Raw genomic sequence first — 21,824 nt, 5'->3', positions numbered from 1 at the left:
GTAAGGGATCTAGGATCCCGTGTGCCTTGAGGCGCAACCAAAGTCAAACCAAACCAAACCAAACCCATCACACACATACACACCCCCCACAAACTAACTAGGAAACCCCCCTCAATGTGAAATATAACTATAAAAAACCCGCAGCTAACATCATAGTTAATTCTGAAACACTGGATACTTTCCTCCTAAATCAGGAACAAGATAAGGCTGTCTGCTCTCACCACTTCTATCCAACTTTAGACTGCAGGTTCGTGACTTGTACAAAATACCTAACAATAAGCATAACAAGAGAAGTGCAAACATCACTGAAAGAAATCAGAGCCCTAAAGAAATGGGTAAATATCTCAGATTCATGAATTGGAAGGCTTAGTATTGTTAAAATGGCACTATCCCCCCAAATGATCTAAAGATTCTACATAATCCTTTTCAAAATCTCACTGGGCTATGTAATTTATTTGCAGAAATTGACAAGATGACCCTAAAATTCTTATGAAAATTCAAGGGGCGCAGAATGACCAAAAAAATCTTGAAAAAGTAGAGCAAAGTTGGAGAACTCACACTTCCTAATTTTAAAAGTTACTAAAAATCGACAGTAATCAAGACAGTGTGGTACTGGCATAAGGATAGACAAGATCAATGGAATTAGAACTAAGAGGCCAAAAATAAACTCATATTATTATGTGTAACTGATCTTTTAGATCAATTCCACAGGGACAGACCAGTCTCTTCAACAAGTGGTGTTAGGATAAATGAATATTCACATGCAAAACTATGCATTTGGGACCCTGTCTCACACCACATACAAAAAAATTAACTCAAACAGATCTCATACATATTTTATGTAGTATATATAGTACTTTGGACTTAAAAACCACTGGATTACCTTAGATGCTGTCACTTTTAATCGTTCAACCCCTTTTCCTCAAATCAACAATTATCCATTCAATCCAATTCCAATATTAAACAGTCATTTTCAAGCATGCTCTTCTTACCCTGCACAAGCTTGTAAACAGGCCAACATTGTCGCCAGAGTTTCTGGAGGAAGTTGAGCACTTTTGGGCTGATCTTTCTCTGGTGCAAGTCCACCCAAAATAGAAGGACACCGTCTCTTTAAAAAAGTCATACAAGCCTGGATAAAAGGCTCCTGGAAAAGAGAAAGTCTCTCTGTATTTGAAATTCATCATTAATTGCTTTCAGATAAGACTAAGCACTACGACTAAAATCCAGAATACAATAACATCTTCATTGCCACTTTCTTAAGCTATCTTGACCATCAAAAATTAAAAGCAGTAATAAACAGAAAAATCCTTACTCCATGCTCTCGAATTTTATCTGTGAGCCACTTGTCAAGTTTGAGGTATTCACGACGTGAAGCAAGTGCAGCAAGGTCAATAACAAAGGCAAATGGAGTACCATTTAGCAGCATTGACAAGGCCTAAAGAAAAAGGATATTAGAAACTACGAGTCAAGCAACTGAGTGACGTTTCTGTCTTATTTTCTGTTTCCAGTTTTTATTTTCACAAACAAGTCTAAATAAAACATACTGCTAATATTTTCTTAGTCATAATTTTTTAAACAGCTTAGTAGAAATCAATGGTAACACTTGTCCCTACTTAAAATAAGATCACATTTCAAAGACAAACACATGACTTTACCTTCAAAATAAACTTTACCCTGTGTTTTTTCAAATAATTTAACCTAAAGCAAAGCAAAACACAAAAGCGTGAAAAATTATCCTTACCCATTTTTAAAAATCTAAACTCAGCCTTACTAACCTAAGTACAACTACAACACCATTACCAGTGATCAAAGACATCAAGAATCAGACTATTTGTCAAAAGACCCTAATGAAAAGACCCCTTTTGCTAATGAAATTTGCAAAAGGGTTGAAAGCCAACCAGTTTCTCTAAAATTGTATCTCACAGATTACATCTGAGGTCAATTATCACTTGCTTTAACACAGCCTTACAAATATCACAGAAGACCAAACAAAATTCAGTGAAATGTAAATGAAAACATTTTTACATTTCTAAAACCACTCTTCTTCCAATCTCTTTCTACATACAAGGAAAAATTCTAAATCTCAACCATTCTAGCTAAGAGTTAGTTACATGTGAATTATTCCTAAAGCACCTATGTTACATAAAAATGTTATTTTTTATCATTAATAAATAAAAACTGTTAATCTGTGCCTCCAAGCTCACCTTCAAGTCCTGGGCCACATCAAGTATTCGAGACAATTTGGCCTGGTCATACTGCTCCCCTCGCATGTACCATTCTGCCATTGCATGCATGATAAGTTGGCGGATTGAGGGAGACTGTCCCTAAGAAAAGAAAAAGGAGGGTTAAATAGCAATACCACTGACCATTTTGATAGGCTGTTGCAAATGCTATTGCAAATGCTGATTTTACTTGTATTTATGTAAAACTGAGGTGTATCAGTGCAGACAACAAAGCTCAAGCCTCAAGCGTTGATTACAGTGACTTTTTTCTTTTGTAGGAAAGCAGTTTTTTCCATATTTCCCAAATGAAGCCTACCCCAAAACCCTGGGGTCATATAGTCACATACAACAAACTTATTTGTCCTATAAAAGTCTGCCTGTACATTTTCAAAGCCGAAGTATGATGAGAATATGAGGATGCATCAAGTTTATATGATCCCTTAAATTAAATCACAAATCACTGGCCTATAAAAACAAAACAGTTTAAGGTAATCATCTCTCATGCTGCACAGGGTAGTATTTTATCAGTATTTCTGGGACTAGAGTTTGTACATTCTAAATCTAGCTATTTTCACAAATGATCATGCTCATTTTTTATAATTATTCAATTTCTTTTTTTAGCAGAAAACAGCCTGTCTTTGAAGACTGATCTAAAGGTGTGCAGTTGAATGGTAATTTAGAAAATGTTTCTCACAGAAGCAACAGCAAGGCAATTACTATCACTGTCTAAATCACTTTCTAGTAACTGTCTTAGACTGACAGAAAGTCCTAGTGAAACACTATCTAACCAGGAGTGGAGATACAAGTCCTTCCACTCTGCCCTTTCCACCTCACAGATGTGGTGAGAAAAGCCTAAGAATGTCTGGGCTACAAACTTTTGGTTAAATGTTTGATAAACATTACTGTCTATCATGTGATTTGAGTCTCTAGAAATGGAGTTGGTCTGACTGAAAAGCATGCAACCAAGGCTAATGTCTTTCATTTATAAAGTCTTATCTGAATTTTTAAAAGCACTTGTTTATAACAAACTACAGCAGGAATATCTTAAAAAGGGAAAGGGCACTTGATATAAAGGGGAAGATGACTGCTTTTTCTTAAAGCTTCTACATATATCTTTATTTAAAATGTAGGCTATCGGGGGGGGGGGGGGGAGGAGGAGGAATCAATGGACAAAAGAGTATTTGTCAAATACATTCTACAAAATTGGCAAGGGCGGGGCAGGAGCACAAGGCCTTGAAATCTCAGCAGGAACCAAAATAAAATTTAAATGCTGGATTTGGATAAAACAAAATTATGTCAATTAAACTGTTTTATGATCTTCTTCCATTTACTGTTAAAAAGTGAAATGAGAACCTTCTGGTTCTATGATAAATGATTAAGCTCTTTACTGCTATCAAAAGGATACTGGTACACTAGCAATACAGACCTTTCATAATACTGATTTTTTAATTGTCTTGCCTCCTTGCTCTTTCAAGTTTTATACTTTAATACCCACATGATGCTAAAAGATAAAATAAGTTTTATAGAAGTGTGACTTTTTCAGAGTGTCAAAATTCCAAGATTGACAATTTCTCTAGGTGAACATCATCAAAAGAATGTCAATTATGCAGAAATAGAATCACAGATGTAGAAAACAAACTTGCAGTTACCAAGGGGGGAAGGGGAGGGTGGGGTGGGATGAACTGGGAGATTGGGATTCACATATACACTACTATGTATAAAACAGATAACTAATGAGAACCTACTGTACAAAAACTCTACTCAATGCTCTGTGGTGACCTAAATGGGAAGTAAATCTAAAGAAGAGTCGATAGGGCTTCCCTGGTGGCGCAGTGGTTGAGAATCCGCCTGCCAACGCAGGGGACATGGGTTCGAGCCCTGGTCCAGGAAGATCCCACATGCCGCGGAGCAACTAAGCCCGTGCGCCACAACTACTGAGCCTGTGCTCTGGAGCCCGTGAGCCACAACGACTGAGCCCACGTGCTGCAACTACTGAAGCCCGCAGGCCTAGAGCCCATGCTCCGCAGGAAGAGAAGCCACAGCAATGAGAAGCCCACGCACCGCAACGAAGAGTTGCCACCTCTCACCACAACTAGAGAAAGCCCACGCACAGCAACGAAGACCCGACGCAGCCAAAAATTAAAATAAATTTAAAAAAATAAAAAAGAGTGGCGATATGTATACATATAACTGATTGACTTTGCTGCACAGCAGAAACTAACACAACATTGTAAAGCAACTATACTCCAATAAAAATTAATAAAAAAAGAAATGTCGGGACTTCCCTGGTGGTCCAGTGGTTAGGACTCCATGCTCCTAATGCAGGGGGCCTGGGTTTGATCCCTGGTCAGGGAACTAGATCCCCCAATGCCACAACTAAGACCCCGCATGTCACAACTAAAGATCCCACATGCCGCAACTAAAACCCAGCACAGCCAAATTAAAAAAAAGAAAGAAAGAAAGAATGTCCATCATGGGGTGGGGGGAGATAAACTGGAAGATTGGGATTCACATATACACACTACTATATATAAAACAGATAATAAGGACCTACTGTATAGCACAGGGAACTCTACTCAATACTCTGTAATGGCCTATATGGAAAATGAATCTGAAAAAGAGTGAATACATGTATATGTAATAACAGATTCACTTTGCTATACACCTGAAACTAACACAACATTGTAAATCAACTATATCCCAATAAAAATTAAAAAAAAAAAGAATGTCAATTATTAAGACAAAGAAATGGTCATATCTTACCTGCCCATGCCATGCATAGTGCAAAATTATAGCTGAGTTAGGGTGGTTTCCAAGGAAAATTGGCATCAGAGTGGAGATGAGTTCATGACGCAAGGTGTGCCAGGAGGTGTTGATTTGTAGTAAGGCCAATACCAGCATGTCTGGACAGTGTTTGATAGGGAAGCTGAAGAGTTGTTTGACTTGCTCATATTGCCCTACCTCTGCGAGCCTCAGCAGAGATTCAATCAAATCCAAGCTCTTCCTAACAAGAATGGAAGTAAGATACTCTATCAATGAAAATCTAAGTACACAAAATTCATTTTCCAAATAAGTGATACCAGCTATCAAGACAAAACCAAGTTGTTGTCATCTTTTAATATTTGAAAAATATTTAAATTGGTGCTGTTCATCTCAAATATATAATGCTGGTATGCTTTCAAACTAATTTCAAAGGCAGTCCAAATTAAGAGAATACATGATGAAGGACAGCAGACACGACTGATCATGTGCATAACCATGGACCGCCTTACCAAAGAGTTACCATCAGTAACTTTTGTGATTAGAGTGCAAAATAAAAACAAATAATAGCAGTTTAGAAACAGTCAAAAATCCAACACAAATATAGATATAATTATACACAAGAAAAATTCTACATAAAAATACAGCCTGACACAACACTGTAAATCAACTATACTTCAATTTAAAAAAAAAAAAGCCCAAACACTTACTTTGGTAACACCAAGTTTTTACTTAGGTGCACAATGCCCCCTATGAATTATTCTTGCCCCAAGAAGCTAAACGTGGTTGACTTCAATCAAGCCTCAAGGTTTTGCTACCCTTAGTCCATGAAAACTATGGGGATAGGGATCAAATTAAACACCATGAGGAAACAGATACCCCACACCACAGGGTAGACTATAGGATAACTGATCCTACTTCTCCATTAAATCGATGGCCAAGAATTATATTTAAGAAAAAAAAAAGAGGAAGAAGAAAGACTTACAGCATAAAAGAAACTATGTGGACCTTGTTTGTACTCTCAATCATACAAACTGTTAAAAGGCATTCTTGAGACAATTAGGGAAACCTGAATATATAGCTACATTAAGGAATTATTAAATGTGTATGACATTTCAATTTTATAAAATGGAAAGAGGCCTTTATCTGTTAAAATAAAATAAAATGAAGACATACTGCCGTAAACATTAGACTTAACAGGAGAAAAAAAAAAAAAAAAACCAATCCCGTACATCCAATGTTGGCTAGCATCTGGGGAAAGGACACACTTCAGAACAAACCACTGCTTTGGTCAATCTTTCAGAACAGGGATCAGCAAACTACATCCACAAGTCAAATCTCACCCACTGCCTATTTTTGTAAATACTGTTTTGTTGGAACAGAGCCACACCCATATTTACATTGTGCTACAATTAAAGAGTTAAGTAGTTGCTACAGAGACCATCTGGCCTGCAAAGCCCTTTACAGGAAGTTTACCATCATCCTTTGTTTTATAAGATGTGTCCCAGGGGAGTATGGTTGGAAAAAATGGAAGAAACATTATAAAGTAGATGTCTTTGGGGACCAATCCAGTCCATGCCCCCTCTGCATAGCTGTGGGTGTATTATAACAGTGATGGAAGTACTTTTACCATCCTTATCTCACATCCCCAGAGAGGAGTTAGTTCCAGAAGAAACCAACTGAGCCAGTCAGATTCTCCAGCAGAAATTTTGAATTGAAACTCAGAGAAAATAGGTAATTCAGCTTAAAGTTTTAGATGTCATGCGTTGGCCATTTTGAGTCACTTACAAAAGCAAGCAAGCAAGCAAGCAAATCTACAGAGAGAAGAAAGGGATTTAACATTAAGGGAGAAGTAAAAACCTCTTTCTAACATTTGATTTGTTACAGAAAATATACAATGGCAGACATTACAAGAGGAAAGATGTAGCTAGTGATAAGGAGACTAAATATAGATTTTCATCCACCAACACCCTACTATATAAAAATTTAGGGTAAGTAGGCTTACTAAAAATACTGTTTCGTTTAAACCTTTTAACTACGTAGCTGGCTCACTATTAATCTTATAATTCAAAAAAGTATAAGTGACCCTTTCAAGAAAAGCTAGATGAAGAGTGTTTACCATGTGGCAATTTCTCGATTGTCATCCTCTGGTGGTGCTTTCAGAATATCAGTGGCAACAGTATGACATGGGTAGTCGGCAAAACAGAAGATCTCTGGATTTATAAGGGAATGCTGAATGAAGGAGAGCTGGAACAAGAGAAAAAAGTCCTTACTACCATAAATGACTGTGAATGTTATAAAAATGTGAAACATTTTCACTAGGCTAATCTCAATCTTAATCTTAATTCTCATTCATCAGAATGAAATTTCCCTTTACAATCTTAATTATTCGATCTTTCAAAACCACAGACAAGTCAGACAAATGAAAGGTGCATGGTGAGGTGACCTTGGAGACAAACATCATTAAACTATTGGGAAAAAAGTTTGATTGCTACACTTCAGCTGAGTCTGACTGGTACTAAATTATAATAATGTTCCTTCAAAATTTATCAGAGTCTCTGCTTTTCTGAGCAATGCAAAACAAATTCTACATTAAAAGAATATTTTAATCAATGGATAGATGGCACTATCTAAGCCATGATTCTTTGCCTCTTCTATAGCTAAACATCATTCACTTACCTGGCCTTCTGCATGTTTCCAAGGTCTGTATATGAGGTCTACAGGGAACACTTCCATACCCAGACCCCTCTGAATGCCATACACTACATTATGAAGTCCTTTACTGTCACGAATTTGAAATCCAGGATGGTCCAGTTCGTAAGTTACTTCCTTGAAATTCAAACTTGGGTTCTAAAAAATAAAAGCATTTCAAAGTTTAATGAAAAGGGACTTCCCTGGTGGTGCAGTAGTTAAGAACCCGCCTGCCGATGCAGGTGACACAGGTTCGATCTCTGGTCTGGGAAGATCCCACGTGCTGTGGAGCAACTAGGCCCATATACCACAATTACTGAGCCCATGAGCCACAACTACTGAAGCCCGCGCACCGCAACTACTGAGCCCACGTGCAGCAACTGCTGAAGCCTGCGCGCTCTAGGACCCTCGTGCCGCAACTACTGAAGCCCGCGCGGCTACAGCCTGTGCTCCGCAACAAGAGAAGCCACCGCGAATGAGAAGCCCGCGCACCGCAACAAAGAGTAGCCCCCACTCTCTGAAACTAGAGAAAGCCCACGCACAGCAGTGAAGAACCAACGCAGCCAAAAAAAAGTTTAATGAACAAAAGTGTACATATTTTGATTGCTTTATCCAAAGAGCCATATTAAATCTGAAGTTCAATCAAGGTGGTCTAATTATAGACTCAAAATCGTCTAAAGCTTTCTGGCATTTCCAAAGAGACTTGGAAAGGTAAATTCTTAATATTCGAAATAAACTGGCTCTACTAGCAAGCTACTCCAAGTTACCTTTCAGTTCACAAAATACTTGTGAATACGTGAGTACGTAAAGGGGAATTCTCTTCCCCTACTTTAGTCCAACGAACACTCCCATCTCAATATGGCAAATAGATAACGCTTTACTTAGTGCCTCGTCTTTACAGTAAGATTCCACTACCTTGGAACAAAGTTGCAAAGATAAATCAATTATCCCAAATATCAATCTTAATTAACAAGGACTTCCCACGTGGTGCAGTGGTTAAGAATCCTCCGGCCAATGCAGGGGACATGGGGGTTTGATCCCTGGTCCGGGAGGATCCCACATGCCACGGAGCAACTAAGCCTGTGCGCCACAACTACTGAGCCTGTGCTCTAGAGCCCACGAGCCACAACTACTGAAGCCCGTGCGCCTAGAGCCTGTGCTCCACAACAAGAGAAGACACCGCAATGAGAAGCCCGTGCACCGCAACGAAGAGTAGACTCTGCTCGCTGCAACTAGAGAAAGCCCGTGCGCAGCAATGAAGACCCAATGCAGCCAAAAATAAATAAATAAATTTATTTTTTTTTTTAAATCTTAATTAACTGAAGATCTCCCCTAAAAGCATCCCAATTATGCATCAGGAAAAGTGGTCTAGATTCTTTATGTCAAAATGACTAAAAATTCCATTCAAAAATGTTTTATGAAAAGGTATTCATAAAAGCAGTATGAGATTCCTTAAAGAAACACAAAGCAAAGGAAACACATTTAGAGAAGATAATTTACCAAACACTCTGCACCAAGCAATAAGAATATTTTGTGCTTGGGACTTCCCGGGTGGTCCAGTGGTTAAGACCCTGCGCTCCCGATGCCGGGGGCACAAGTTCGATCCCTGGTCGGGGAACTAAAACCCCGCATGCTGCACAGCGCGGCCAAAAAGAAAAGGGGGAAAGAAAAAAAAGAAGAATATTTTGTGCTTGAAAGAAAAAAAGGCTGTGCACACTTCATAATTAAATCTCCAACCAAAGCGTTATGTCCAGTTTAGTTTTGCTCTAAGGTGACGCCTTTCAATCCATGAAGACTTTAATGCTTGCTTTGTATATGGTACAAAAAATAAATGTCAGTTGGGGTATTCACTCCAAGACAACAATAGCATTCAGAGGTAACATTTTTTTCTTTTCTAAAATTTGTTTTAAGGACTGACTGTGACAGAATAAAACCATAAATATACTATTAAACAGCATTATCCTAGAGAGAGTTAAGTTTGGTAAATCCACAGGCGTGCCCCTATGGTTTCCTCCTCCCATCCTTGGAAGTAAATCAGAAAATTAACCCAATGTGTATCTGAAACTGTCCTCTGTTCCCTTTCTACAAAAAATTGTACAGAAACTCAAATATACGAGAAAACGGAAGAAGAAAGAAAAGAGATTACTAATTCAACTATTCAAATCCACAGTGAAGGCGTTCAATTTATGGCCTTCGCACTCTCTGAAATCAAAACATAGGTTCAGATAACATGGAAAAACTGTCCTTGTCTGCAATTTTTTTAAAGAGTTTTTCAATAGTGCAATAAAGTACAAAGATGAAACTGAGGGAAAAGCACGTTTTCACATTTGCAAGACAACCACAGGTTAAAAACAAATTAGTAGGGACTTCCCTGGTGGTATAGTGGTTAAGAGTCCGCCTGCCAATGCAGGGGGACACGGGTTTGAGCCCTGGTCTGGGAAGATCCCACATGCCACAGAGCAACTAAGCCCGTGCGCCACAACTACTGAAGCCCGCACGCCTAGAGCCCGTGCTCCGCAACAAGAGAAGCCACCGCAATGAGAAGCCTGTGCACCGCAACAAAGAGCAGCCCCTGCTCGCCGCAACTAGAGAAAGCCCGTGCGAAGCAATGAAGACAAAAATAAACTAATTACTTTTTTAAAAATTAAAAAAGAAAAAACCAAACAAATTAGTAACTGGTTATCCTTAAGTGCTAAACCTGTGGTTTTATTTTGCTTTTCTTCCTTTTCACTTTCTAAGTTTTCTGCCATGATCACGTGTTATTTTTTCCCTTCTTCTATTACTAAAGAGTAGGTCTGAACACCATAAACCCATCTACTATTAAGAAAAAGAAAAAGAAAACCCACTGATGCTGTTAGTAGTAAGGTCACACAGAGAACAGTATGATTCCCTGTTACTCAATTTTACTTATAAGTTACAAATGTAGAAAACTAAAAATGAGAAATAGGATAGACAAATGACCTGACACCTTATCAAGAATGTTATGGAAGTATGTATTAGTAGTCTTTAGTGTTACATTTTGTTCCTTGACATTTTATGAACAAGACTGAAAACATTACATCTTGATCTTGACTCCACTGTTCTCTCACTGACTAAATTTCATCACTTCCTTTTAATAACTAGAAGTTTCACTTTTTTATGTTTTATTTTAACAGTTCAACATTTTAGGAGAGGTACGTTGTTTATTTGGGGACCAATTATTTAGTTTGTGGATATTTCAGAAGTGGAAGTAGTAAGATAAGTATGGATTTTTATTATCCCTATAATAATATCCCATAAACAAGGTTGGCAGGGTTTTTGTTGCACCTTCCAGAAAACATTCAGAAGACTTCCTTTCTCCTCAATAATTCCTCATACAATCATTACTTTGTAACAAATTCATCCTCCCCAAAAAACCACACACTAACAACCTACCAAATCACCTCAGCAGTGCTACTCAGAATTGCATAGCAACAATTAATTATGAACAAAGCTGGAGTTTGATTGCATACTATTTCCAGTACATAATTATCTTGTACCCCTCATTACTTTTGAAGTCAGAAATTATAAAACATTGCAGTTCTCATTCAGCTAGGCACTTTATTCATTAAAATTTTCTTTCTTTGGGCTACATCATACTAACATCATAAATATATAACATTACATGTGTACTCACCAGTTCTTTGAGAACATCAATCAAGACTTCTACATTCCATGTGTGTGCCTGTGCTCCATCACTTTTATCTTTTCCATCACTCCAGATCCCACTGCCAGGAGCAGAGATACTCTGTAGAAGTAAAATCTGAATTAAACAAAGCCAACTACTCAATGTGTTCAGCTCTGGTTGGCAGAACAATCATACTGTAATTTAATAAATAAAACAAAGAGGGCAGGACATTAATTCACTTTGTAAAATAGTTTATTTCCACACCTACCTGTAATGGAATTCCGTCTGTTAATCCTGAATGAGTTCGAGCCATCATTCCCAAAACCCTTGCAACCTGGGCAGCTGTGACCTCCCGAACACCAAACTGCATGATTATATTGCGACATTCTTCAACACTGAAACAGAAATTTAACTTCAGAAAAATGGTACCCTCAATACCAAGGTTAAGAAACACTCATGTAAAATGCACTTGAGTGAAGTCGCTCGAGTTTTACTAACACAGAGTAATAAGCTTCATTTCTTGTTACTTTCACATAGCTAGGAATGTAAAATCCACCTACTTAAGGAAATAGAAAAAGTTTAAAATACCGATGGAAGAAGGAAGTGTGAGTTAACAGTAGTATCTACAAAGAGACATAAAATTATCCTCCTCAATCTTCGGTATAAATCAAGTTATTCTTTAAAATACTGATAACTCAAGGGTTATTCTGATATGTATAAAGCCTTGAAAATGTATTTTAACTTTTTCACTTTGCATCAACAAAAGTTTTATGCCAGGCACATTTATACACACACAAGAAATACACTTTCAAACATAAGTGGAAATGTGGTTTGTATGAGTTTTAAAAACATTAAATGTTACACTTAAAGTCAAAGCAAAGCACATTAATGCCCTTTATAACATATTCTCAGAAAATTAACAATCCACTATATCACAGTCCTATGTGCTACCATTAGGGTGAAACAATTTCCTTTTATGCCCCTGGCAGGTGAGGAAAATATGTTGAGAGGCAGGGTATGAAAAGGGCAGAAAAGGAAGACTGTAGAAAATCAAGGTACAGCAAGGAAATTGAGGGTGGGGGCAGGGAAGAGCACATTAGACATGTTGGATGGGAAATGATGCAAGTTCCATGAACACTTGCCTCAATGCCCTCCCTCTCAAAACCTAAAACTGCCTACCATGGCGACTAGGCTAGGAACCTCTGATCCTTAAATTTGAGAAACTAGGGGGGATGGAGAGAGAGAAATTTAGCCACGAGAACATTTATAGCTGCCACCAAAACTAATACGTGGAAGATTAAATTTAGAAGCAAAATTCTTGAGAGGCAAAGATAATACATTAAGGAATCTGTAGGAACTTGCTTTAAAGAATTACATTGTGCTTTTCACAAGAGTAATCAGAAGTTTAAAATGTCTGACTACCAACCTTGCACAAAAGCCATAGCCCACTTCTTGCATGAAGTCAGCCAAAGAGCTCTCCATCATGGTTTTAGCTACCCCTCCAGAATCAGGCAGGATTCTGTCCATTAGAATGTCCCGTTTTTCAGGGTATAAAAGTGGTGCAAGCACCACGGGACAGCGTTCCTGGGGAAAATCTGAAGAAGGAAAAAGATAATTATAACTGCTACACTGATTAATAACAAACTATCCTCTTTTACTCTTTAAAAGCCCCTCAAACCTGAGTTTTCACAAGTCCATATTCAAAGCAAAGTTTATTCAGTTTTTCCAATCCAGCTAGCCTAGCCCAAGTTATGACTTCAACCCCAATTCTAAAATTTCAATGTTCTTATGTCACAAAAAATGGTCATAAGTATATTTTTAATTTTTTATATTAGGATCCCATTATCTACTGCACCCTAAATATTACTTTAAAATTTCACAAAAGGGCTATCAATTCCCATGCAAGGGAATAACTGGTACATCAGTCTCTCTTTATTTCACTGACAAGTGGAAAACGTCCTATTACTGAGAAAGTTAATGAAGTTTAAATTAAACTATATCAATGTTAAGAAGTAAACAATAATAAGAGTGAAAATGGATAGTGGTTAGTCCACTATGAAAGATTTGTTTTAAGCACTATCTCTAAAAAAAGGATCAGAGGAAGGAGGATGGCAACAACAGAACCAGGAGTTATCTTAGCATAACAATGCCAACAGTCAAGGGGTAAAGTGGATATATGATCAACATTTTAAACTAAAGAGAGCATGTCACAAATACCGTAGTCTCTGTCTCCCTAAAAGGGAAAAATTTGACCACGTGGAAATATACCAAGTCTGAAATGAGATTGTACTTAGATAACAAATATTGCTGGTAAGTGCTCTTCATTTTATACCTTTTCTATAATGAGGCTTTTATCATTTTTATATTTTAAATTATAAAATACTCTCTTCCTTGAAAGATTACGAAGTTAACAGAAAAGTAAATCACTGTCTTCATTTGTATTCTACAATCCTTTTGTAATGTGTGTTCATCCAAAGAAATCATCTTTTGTAGGCTACAGACACTCCTTTTTACCTCTGCGCAGCGTTTTAAGAAAAGCGTCTATCTGTTCCTGTCCAACTCCAAAGGCTCCCTTCTGCCCAAAGAGGAGATGGGAGAGGAGGAGGTGTAGGACCTCTATTGCTATATCCTGGAAGCCACCTTCTTGATTTCCACTGACGTCTGCGTCAATGTAAGAACGCAGAAGATCTGGGAGCTTCTGTTTGATAAACTGGGCAGCTAGAAGTGAGATAAATAAAAAACCACAAGTTATTTTTGCACCACAATGGGTAAGAAGTCACATACCATCAAAATACAGATGATCATCATTCTCATTCACCAACGCACCCTTCACCCTCTAATGTTTTTACAGCTCTAGCTGGTAGGCATAAATAAAAGACCAATTGCTAGGGGCTTGGCGGTGGGGGGCAGGGGCAGGAGGAGGAGAAGGAATGGAGAATTTTTGGATGGGTACAGTTTCAGTTTTGCGAGACAAAGAAGTTCCAGACATCCATTATACCACAATGTGAATATAGTTAACACTACTGAATTATACACTTGAAAATGGTTACGAAGGTAAATTTTATGTGTTTTTACCATACGTATGTATACATACATACATAAAAGAGACCAAAAGAAAATAATCTTACTCTCTAAACTATGGAAGCTCAAGACTCAGAAACCCACGGGTTTTAAAGACTCTAACTTCACTATAGGATCTTTAGGGAAAGGGAAACTTACCAAAACCTCTGAGATCTGAGCTGGAAGAATTCAAGAGGGCAAGGCCAAAAATCACCTGAAACAAGAAGGGTTAGATTGACCAAAGAGTCAAATAGTTGTTTTATTTCTAATTTTGCCTACATCTCTTTTCTTAAATCACTTACCTCTTGTACTTTGCTTAACTTGAGAACTTTACTCAGCTGGGCAAATAAGTGGGGTGCAGGCTTTAAACTCTGAAACAAACCAAACTTTATTTTAAAATAAGAACATACAATTTTCAAAAAGTTTATAAAAGCATCTGTTTACCCAATTATGGTGCTACATAGGAGTGACAATTCTGTAGTGCTGCTAGCAACAGCTGTGGAACTGTGTTCTGACAAGCTTAAGCCTTCACATCATCTGGTTTTATTAAGATTCTAATTATTATCAAACCACCTTGACTTTGTTAGAAAGCTACAAAAACTCCAAAGAAAGTATCTGAAATTTTTTATTTAAAATATGATATTATGAGACCAAGGATTAAGGGCTTTTTAGAAAACCTAATAAGAGATCACATTCTTAGGACCACTGAAGATAAAAGGAATACCAACCTTCTGATAGTGCAATGGATTATCAATGGCATAGGACAGCGTCGAGATAAAATTTGGCTTCGTAATCAGTGACGCACACTCCTGAATCAGAAACTGAGTCTTTAAAAATAACAAATGAATTTTCATTAGCACTAACAGTCATCTTCTTGCACAAATAGAAGCAGCATTGCTCAGAACATTAAAGGGTAACCTGATACTGTATACTGTTTCTACATCAGCTCTTTAAAAATCCTACTGAAACTACCAAAGTCTATTAGCAACAAGTGTTAAACCAAAACCTCTACAGAAGAAAGTCCACTGACAAGATAACTATAAGGAGTAATACCATGACAAACTGTTCCCAGGTTGAGAATCAAACCATAGAAACTCAAACTAGGTGAAGAGATCCTCTCTCTGCCTTACTTACTTGTCAAGCTGGACTTCCCCACAGTCCTGCTTCCTTCAGGCAGGTCTGATTCCCAGCTCTCTAAGCCTGAACTAAGTAGCTGTAATGGTCTGCAGTCAGGCAGGAGAAGAGAAGGACAAGAAAAGGAAAAGTCCCACTGCCTTTTAGCCATTCAGCTAAGATTATTTTTGGATCCTATATGTGTTTGCTACACAGCTATGCCCAAAATGCAATTCATGGAACAATTAGATCTAAGTGAATATATATACTATGTAAGCCCCAAATACCTGATGAAAATCTTTGCCACTGCTTTTACCATCGCCACTGAAATCCACATGCGAAAATAGGCAGCGTAATAAATGCCTGTCTGCCTCAGGACCGTGCCGATTCACAATCTAAAAAGACCAAAAATATGAGTTTGCTAAGAGTGACTTTCTTTTATTTTTTTAAAAAAATTCATCTCTAGGACAACATCCCAAATTACATTAATTGTTCATTTTGGAACAAGAGTTCTAGGAATTATTGAGATGGAGGGACCAATATTTTATAATTAAATATTTTTTAAGTGTTTCCTACAGCCACTAGCAGGAAGGAGAAGAAGAACTACCAGTAATTAGCCCCATGTAACAGTGTGCTCTGATCAACCTCTACACCAAAAACACCAAACAACAGCACAAATGACATGTTTAAGTTGTAAGGCAACAATTTTATAACAAACTGGACTCATGAGAGCATCACTTTTTCTATCCATTGTTGTTTTTACCCCTAAAAAGTGTAATCTGAAATCTAACACAACTGTGACTCTTTGTAATAGCCTATAGGGCAAGGCCCTAAAGGAACTGGTCTGATATCAGTACTGGCCCTGAGCTTCTTGCTGTTCCTCAAATTTACTAATGTTTGTACTTGCTATTCCCTCTAACTAGAAAACTCTAGATATCTACATGCAGTTTGTTCTCTCACTTCCTTTAGGTTTCTGCTCTAAAGCCACCTCATCAGTCAGAGGTTTCCTAAATACCATCCCTAAAATAGCAACATGAACTGCCCCACCATCACCCCTCATCCTGCTTTACTTTTCTCCACAGTACTTACCACCACCCAATAATTTCTGTTTATTGTCTATGTCTCACTTGACTGTAAGTTGCATGAGAAAAGGGAATTTATGTAGTTGTGTTCACTTTACATTTAGGTCAGGAAAAGGGCTTATTTAGCACAATGTATGTGCAGAGTAATCATTTGTTTATTAAATGCCGCACTAAAATTTTAAAATATTTAACTACCTACTTTGGCCTAAAAATGTGACTGGGCTTCCTTGGTTTAATCTTCAACAACTCTGCCAAAAATTACTCCCATTTTATAGATGAGAAATTGGACACTTCAAACAGACTCCATGAGCCTAAAATCCAATAGTTTATGAGTTAGGAGTCTGGTATTCATAGTCCAACTCCAAAGTCTATACTCTTTCTACTGTATCATAATTATGTCACAGCCAGCTAAGTTAACTTATTTCAGTTTCAGTTTTCCCCATCCAGAACATGTGAGAGTTAAGTAAGACCAAGCTTTACACTGCCTCAGACATCTTAAAGTTAAAATCTATATAATCATAGGTTATTTTTTCCTATCCCCTGGAACACTGAAGACATTATCTTAAAGAGCCAATTCAAATTAATTAAGAAGAATTACCTATGCTCCAACCAACCAGACCTCTCCCTCAAAAGAACAAGAATAACTGGCTTAACAAACATTTGTTGAGTACATGCTAGATACCATTCAAGGTACAGCAAATATAACAGCAGAGGAGACCAATGGGTTCCACAGCTCTCATGAAGTACATTTTCACGGAAGAAGAAAAGTACAGGCAAACAATTTCTGATAATATTAACTCATGAAGAAAACAGGGTTATATGATATTGACAGGACGGTGGGGGGGTATACCTCAAAGAGGCCATCCCTAAAGATGTAACATGTAAACTGAGACTAAAATATTTAGGTGACAACCACAGATACAACTGAAGGAAGAGCATTTGAGATAGAAGGTAAACAATACATAAAGGATTTTAGTAACAGAAAAAAGGCCAGCAGGAGACAGGGAACCAGATCATGGTTAATTAGCATACTGACTTAACTGGTACTCTTACACCAACCTAAAAAATGGAAAGACATTCCAAGAGACTGTCAATGGTCAAAAAAAACCCCAGAAATTTCTGTTTTAACTAGGATCAGCAAATTTTATGAATATCCCTTATCCTTATAGCATTTATTTCTGTAACATTTTATAATTTTAAAATTGCTTTTACAACAACTCAATCTTCACAACAACCCTAAGAAGTATATACATATAATACATGTAATATACCATGTTATTACAGACAAGGTTTGTTTTGTTTTCTTTTTTTAATCAAGGTTGCAAAGACTAAAGACAAATGTCATATAATTTGCTGGATAAGTGGTAGAATCAGAAAGTGTGTTTTATGGCTGCTAAGTGAATGAAATATTCCTCCTGTGATACCATGCTACCCTTCCTAGGAGCAACTGTTTTCTTTTAAAACTAAAGTGGTATTTTAAAAACATGATCTTGGGTTGCAAAGATGTTGAAATAAGATTTCATTGATCCCATAAGATTAAGCCTCATACATTTTCCCTTAGGTTCAAATCATTACACCCACTGGGCAGGGGAGACTAGCAAAATCAACACCCTTTTAGTGAAGTAACTACACCTTACAATTTGATAGCAAAATCTTTGGCTATTAAAAATAAAGTAACTTTACCAAAGGCATTCATTCTATAATACTTTTGTAATAATCTTATTTGTGGCTAGAGTAACATATTCTCATCTAAGAGTCACATATTAAGAGGAACATTAAAAAATAGTGCATCCACAATGGATGGTAGAGATTCAGAAAATCATGCAGAATGGTTGAGGAAATGGGGCACTATTTGGCCTAGAGAGCACACATAAGGGAAGAATAAAGACTTAATTATGTGAAGGGTACTTAAATATTAAATCCTCAGAAAAAGAGCCCCAAACAGTTTATTTTAGCTTGTTACAAAGATACTCCTAATAAGGTTGACCACAAATGGTAATGAGTAAATGAAGTAGTCAACTAATTTCCACAGTCAGAAACATCAAAAATCCCTACCTCTATTAATACTTTAAAAGTCATTCTTTGGGTAGAATACTGATAAAGCAGCAATTATCTGAGGAATTGTGCCATCAACCCCAGCTCCTAAAAACAGCTTAGAAAAAAACCCACATTGGGACTTCCCTGGTGGTGCAGTAGTTAAGACTCGGCTTCCAGCTCAGGGGGCACAGGTTCAACCCCTGGTTGGGGAACTAAGATCCCACATGCTGCCTGGTGCAGCCAAAAAAACCCTAAACAAACAGAAAAAAAAACCAAACCACATCTATAGAGATTTTCACATAAAAACAAGATTTATATAAAGAAAAATACTAAATCTAGTCTAATAGATGATCTCAGAGGCCCAAGATTCTATATAATCACAAAGTACCAGATTTTTAAATTTAAAATTGAAGACAGTAACTCACTACATTACAATGATTAGTTATAGTAATTGGAATAATTGGATTGTACGTAAACATATATATAATCCACACAAATAATGTAGGATCTTCGTATTTCTTAAACTTGTTGTACGTATTCTAACCACTAAAAATAGTCATTCCAGGTTTTTACTGTATTACCTGTATGAATGCTTTGGGTTACTTTATAAAAAATAGTGTACCTATTCAAAACAGTTTAACATACTGAAAAGAACATGAAAAATTTTTGCAGTAAACATAAAGGGTTACTTTTAACACAAAAGGCACAGAACTGTCAAACTCCTAAGTAAAAGATGGTGGAACTAAGAGCACTTTTTTCCTATTCTAGCCTCTCATATATTTTTTTTTTCTAGCCTCTCATATTAAAAAAAAAAAAAAAATCCATTTTCAACAAAACATTCACGTAAGAAGTGGTCCAGAGAGATATGTCAGATAGCTTATTCTCAGTACGTCAAATGACAGGCTAAATGCAGGTTTCTATTTGGGACTGATAAATCCAGAAATAAAAATGTTTAGGACTGATGAATGTCCCAAAACACACATAGTTATCCTTTGTTCAAGTGATGAATCTGGAGCACAGATGAGCCATGAAAGAAGACTGTCCATTTAGAGACCCAGATCAATATATGGAAATTAGAAAATGGCAAAGGAGACAGAGCTGAGGGAACCAAGCTCAAGATGCTACTTTTAATGTCTGTAAGCAAACCATCGAGTTAAAGGAGAATCCTGGAGAAGCAGAATAACGAAGAAGAAGAGGTAACCATTACCAAACCTAGATACAGAACATGGCAGACTACCCCAACACACTTCCCCACCCTCAAGCATCCCCAAGATGGTTTATATGTGAGTAAGTAATGTGTTGATTCAAAGACAAGCAAAAATCCAAAGACTCAGCCTGGAACCTATTTGAAGAAACTGTAAAACAGAGCAAAGAAACAAACAAGACAAGTGAAGAACATACTTTTCAAAAGACTTACCCCCCACCCAGAAAAAAAAAATTTTTTTTTAATTTAAAAGAAACAAAAGACCTACACAAAGAAACAAACAGAAGAGTTCAGACAAATAGTATTCCATATCCCTGAAGAGATTATAGGAGCTGTTTTTGTTTTTTAAGAGGAAAGTCCTCAAAAAGGTAAAACAAAACACTAGGTTCAAGTACAACATAACAGAAGGAAATGAAAGCAAACTTTTGGCACTTAAGAAACAAAGCAAAAATCTTAAAGATAACTTAATAAACTTAATAATCAATATATAATACCTCAATCCACAAGAAATGAAAAGAAAAACATTCAAAGAAAACAACAAAAATATCCCTGAAATAAACATTTGAGTTGGAAGAATGAAAGGTATACCATAGCACAAGAAAGGCTGATGCAGAATAATCAATACTACAGCATACACTTGAAGTTAATAAACTCTAATGAAAAGGAAATTCAGAGACTTCCCTGGTGGCGCAGTGGTTAAGAATCCGCCTGCCAATGCAGGGGACACAGGTTCGAGCCCTGGTCTGGGAAGATCCCACATGCCACGGAGCAACTAAGCCCATGTGCCACAACTACTGAAGCTCGTGCGCCTAGAGCCCGTGCTCCAAAACAAGAGAAGCCACAGCAATGAAAAGCCTGTGCACCGCAGCGGAAGAGTAGCCCCCGCTCACCACAACTAGAGAAAGCCCATGCGCAGCAACAAAGACCCAACACAGCCAAATTAATTAATTAATTAATTATTTAAAAAAAGGAAATTCATAGGGATATTGAGGTTAGGAATAGATGCTGGCAGGAAAAGTTAGTCACCTAAAATGCATGACGGAGGAGAGAGACAAAGGAAGATAGGCAGCTTTTGGCAATTGATGCTGTTGAAAGAATAATGGGGAACGATATTTGCAAAACTAGGGGGAATATATATATCTAGTGATAACTGGACTTCAAATAAAAACAAGAAAGATATTCTCAAGCATGAAAGAACTCAGGTAACGGCACGTGAGTTCCAAATGAGACAAATCTTCTGACAATGATCTATGGTCAAAAAAATATATGAAAATAAAAGATATTTTCAGGAATATAAAAACTGAAGTAAAAGAACAGTCTGCAAGTACTCAATCCATTTCAATATATAATACATTTTTAATAAGACTAAGCAACTCTTTAAAAAAATTTTTTAAACTGAAGTATAGTTAATTTACAATGTTGTGTTAGTTTCAAGTGTACAACAAAGTGATTCAGTTACATATATTTATCTTTTTCAGATTCTTTTCTATTATAGGTTATTATAAGATATTGAGTATAGTTCCCTGTGCTATACAGGTCCTTGTTATTTACCTATTTTATATAATAGTAGGGTGTATTTATTAATCCCAAACTCCTAATTTATCTCCCCCTACCCTCCACTATCCCCTTTGGTAACCGTGAGTTTGTTTTCGATGTCTGTGAGTCTCTTTCTGTTTTGTAAATTAGTTCATTTGTATCATTTTTGTAGATTCCACATATAAGTGATATCATATATCTGTCTTTCTCTGACTTACTTCACTTAATATGATATCTGTAAGTCCATCCATGTTCCTGCAAATGTCATTTTTTCATTCTTTCATTCTTTTTTATGGCTAATATTCCACTGTGCGTGTACACACACACACACACACACACACACACACACACACACCCCACATCTTCTTTATCCATTCATCTCTCAATGGACATTTAGGTTGCTTCCATGTCTTGGGTATTGTAAATAGTGCTGCTATGAACACTGGGCGTGCATGTATCTTTTCTAATTAGAG

The 21,824-nt window shown here is 37.0% G+C and overlaps 1 protein-coding gene across 6 annotated transcripts in view; it reads right to left on the bottom strand.

Moving 5' to 3' along the window:
- Positions 1-21,824, bottom strand: part of CNOT1 (CCR4-NOT transcription complex subunit 1) — a 102,842-nt gene that overhangs the window by 45,743 nt on the left and 35,275 nt on the right. For all 6 annotated transcript variants that reach the window (XM_068528162.1, XM_068528165.1, XM_068528164.1 and 3 more), the window contains exons 3-16: positions 15,780-15,887; positions 15,108-15,206; positions 14,682-14,750; positions 14,539-14,593; positions 13,834-14,037; positions 12,746-12,914; positions 11,588-11,714; positions 11,329-11,439; positions 7,662-7,832; positions 7,102-7,229; positions 4,986-5,226; positions 2,205-2,324; positions 1,313-1,435; positions 993-1,144 (exon numbers count right to left, since the gene is read on the bottom strand). In XM_068528162.1, coding sequence (XP_068384263.1) covers positions 993-1,144; positions 1,313-1,435; positions 2,205-2,324; positions 4,986-5,226; positions 7,102-7,229; positions 7,662-7,832; positions 11,329-11,439; positions 11,588-11,714; positions 12,746-12,914; positions 13,834-14,037; positions 14,539-14,593; positions 14,682-14,750; positions 15,108-15,206; positions 15,780-15,887 — 1,877 coding nt within the window. The remainder of the gene's footprint in view (positions 1-992; positions 1,145-1,312; positions 1,436-2,204; positions 2,325-4,985; positions 5,227-7,101; positions 7,230-7,661; positions 7,833-11,328; positions 11,440-11,587; positions 11,715-12,745; positions 12,915-13,833; positions 14,038-14,538; positions 14,594-14,681; positions 14,751-15,107; positions 15,207-15,779; positions 15,888-21,824) is intronic.

This window comes from Eschrichtius robustus, chromosome 19 (assembly GCF_028021215.1).
Source record: "Eschrichtius robustus isolate mEscRob2 chromosome 19, mEscRob2.pri, whole genome shotgun sequence".
Taxonomy (NCBI): domain Eukaryota; kingdom Metazoa; phylum Chordata; class Mammalia; order Artiodactyla; family Eschrichtiidae; genus Eschrichtius; species Eschrichtius robustus.
Note: the sequence above shows the minus strand (reverse complement) of the source record. Positions and strands in the feature narration are given on the sequence as shown.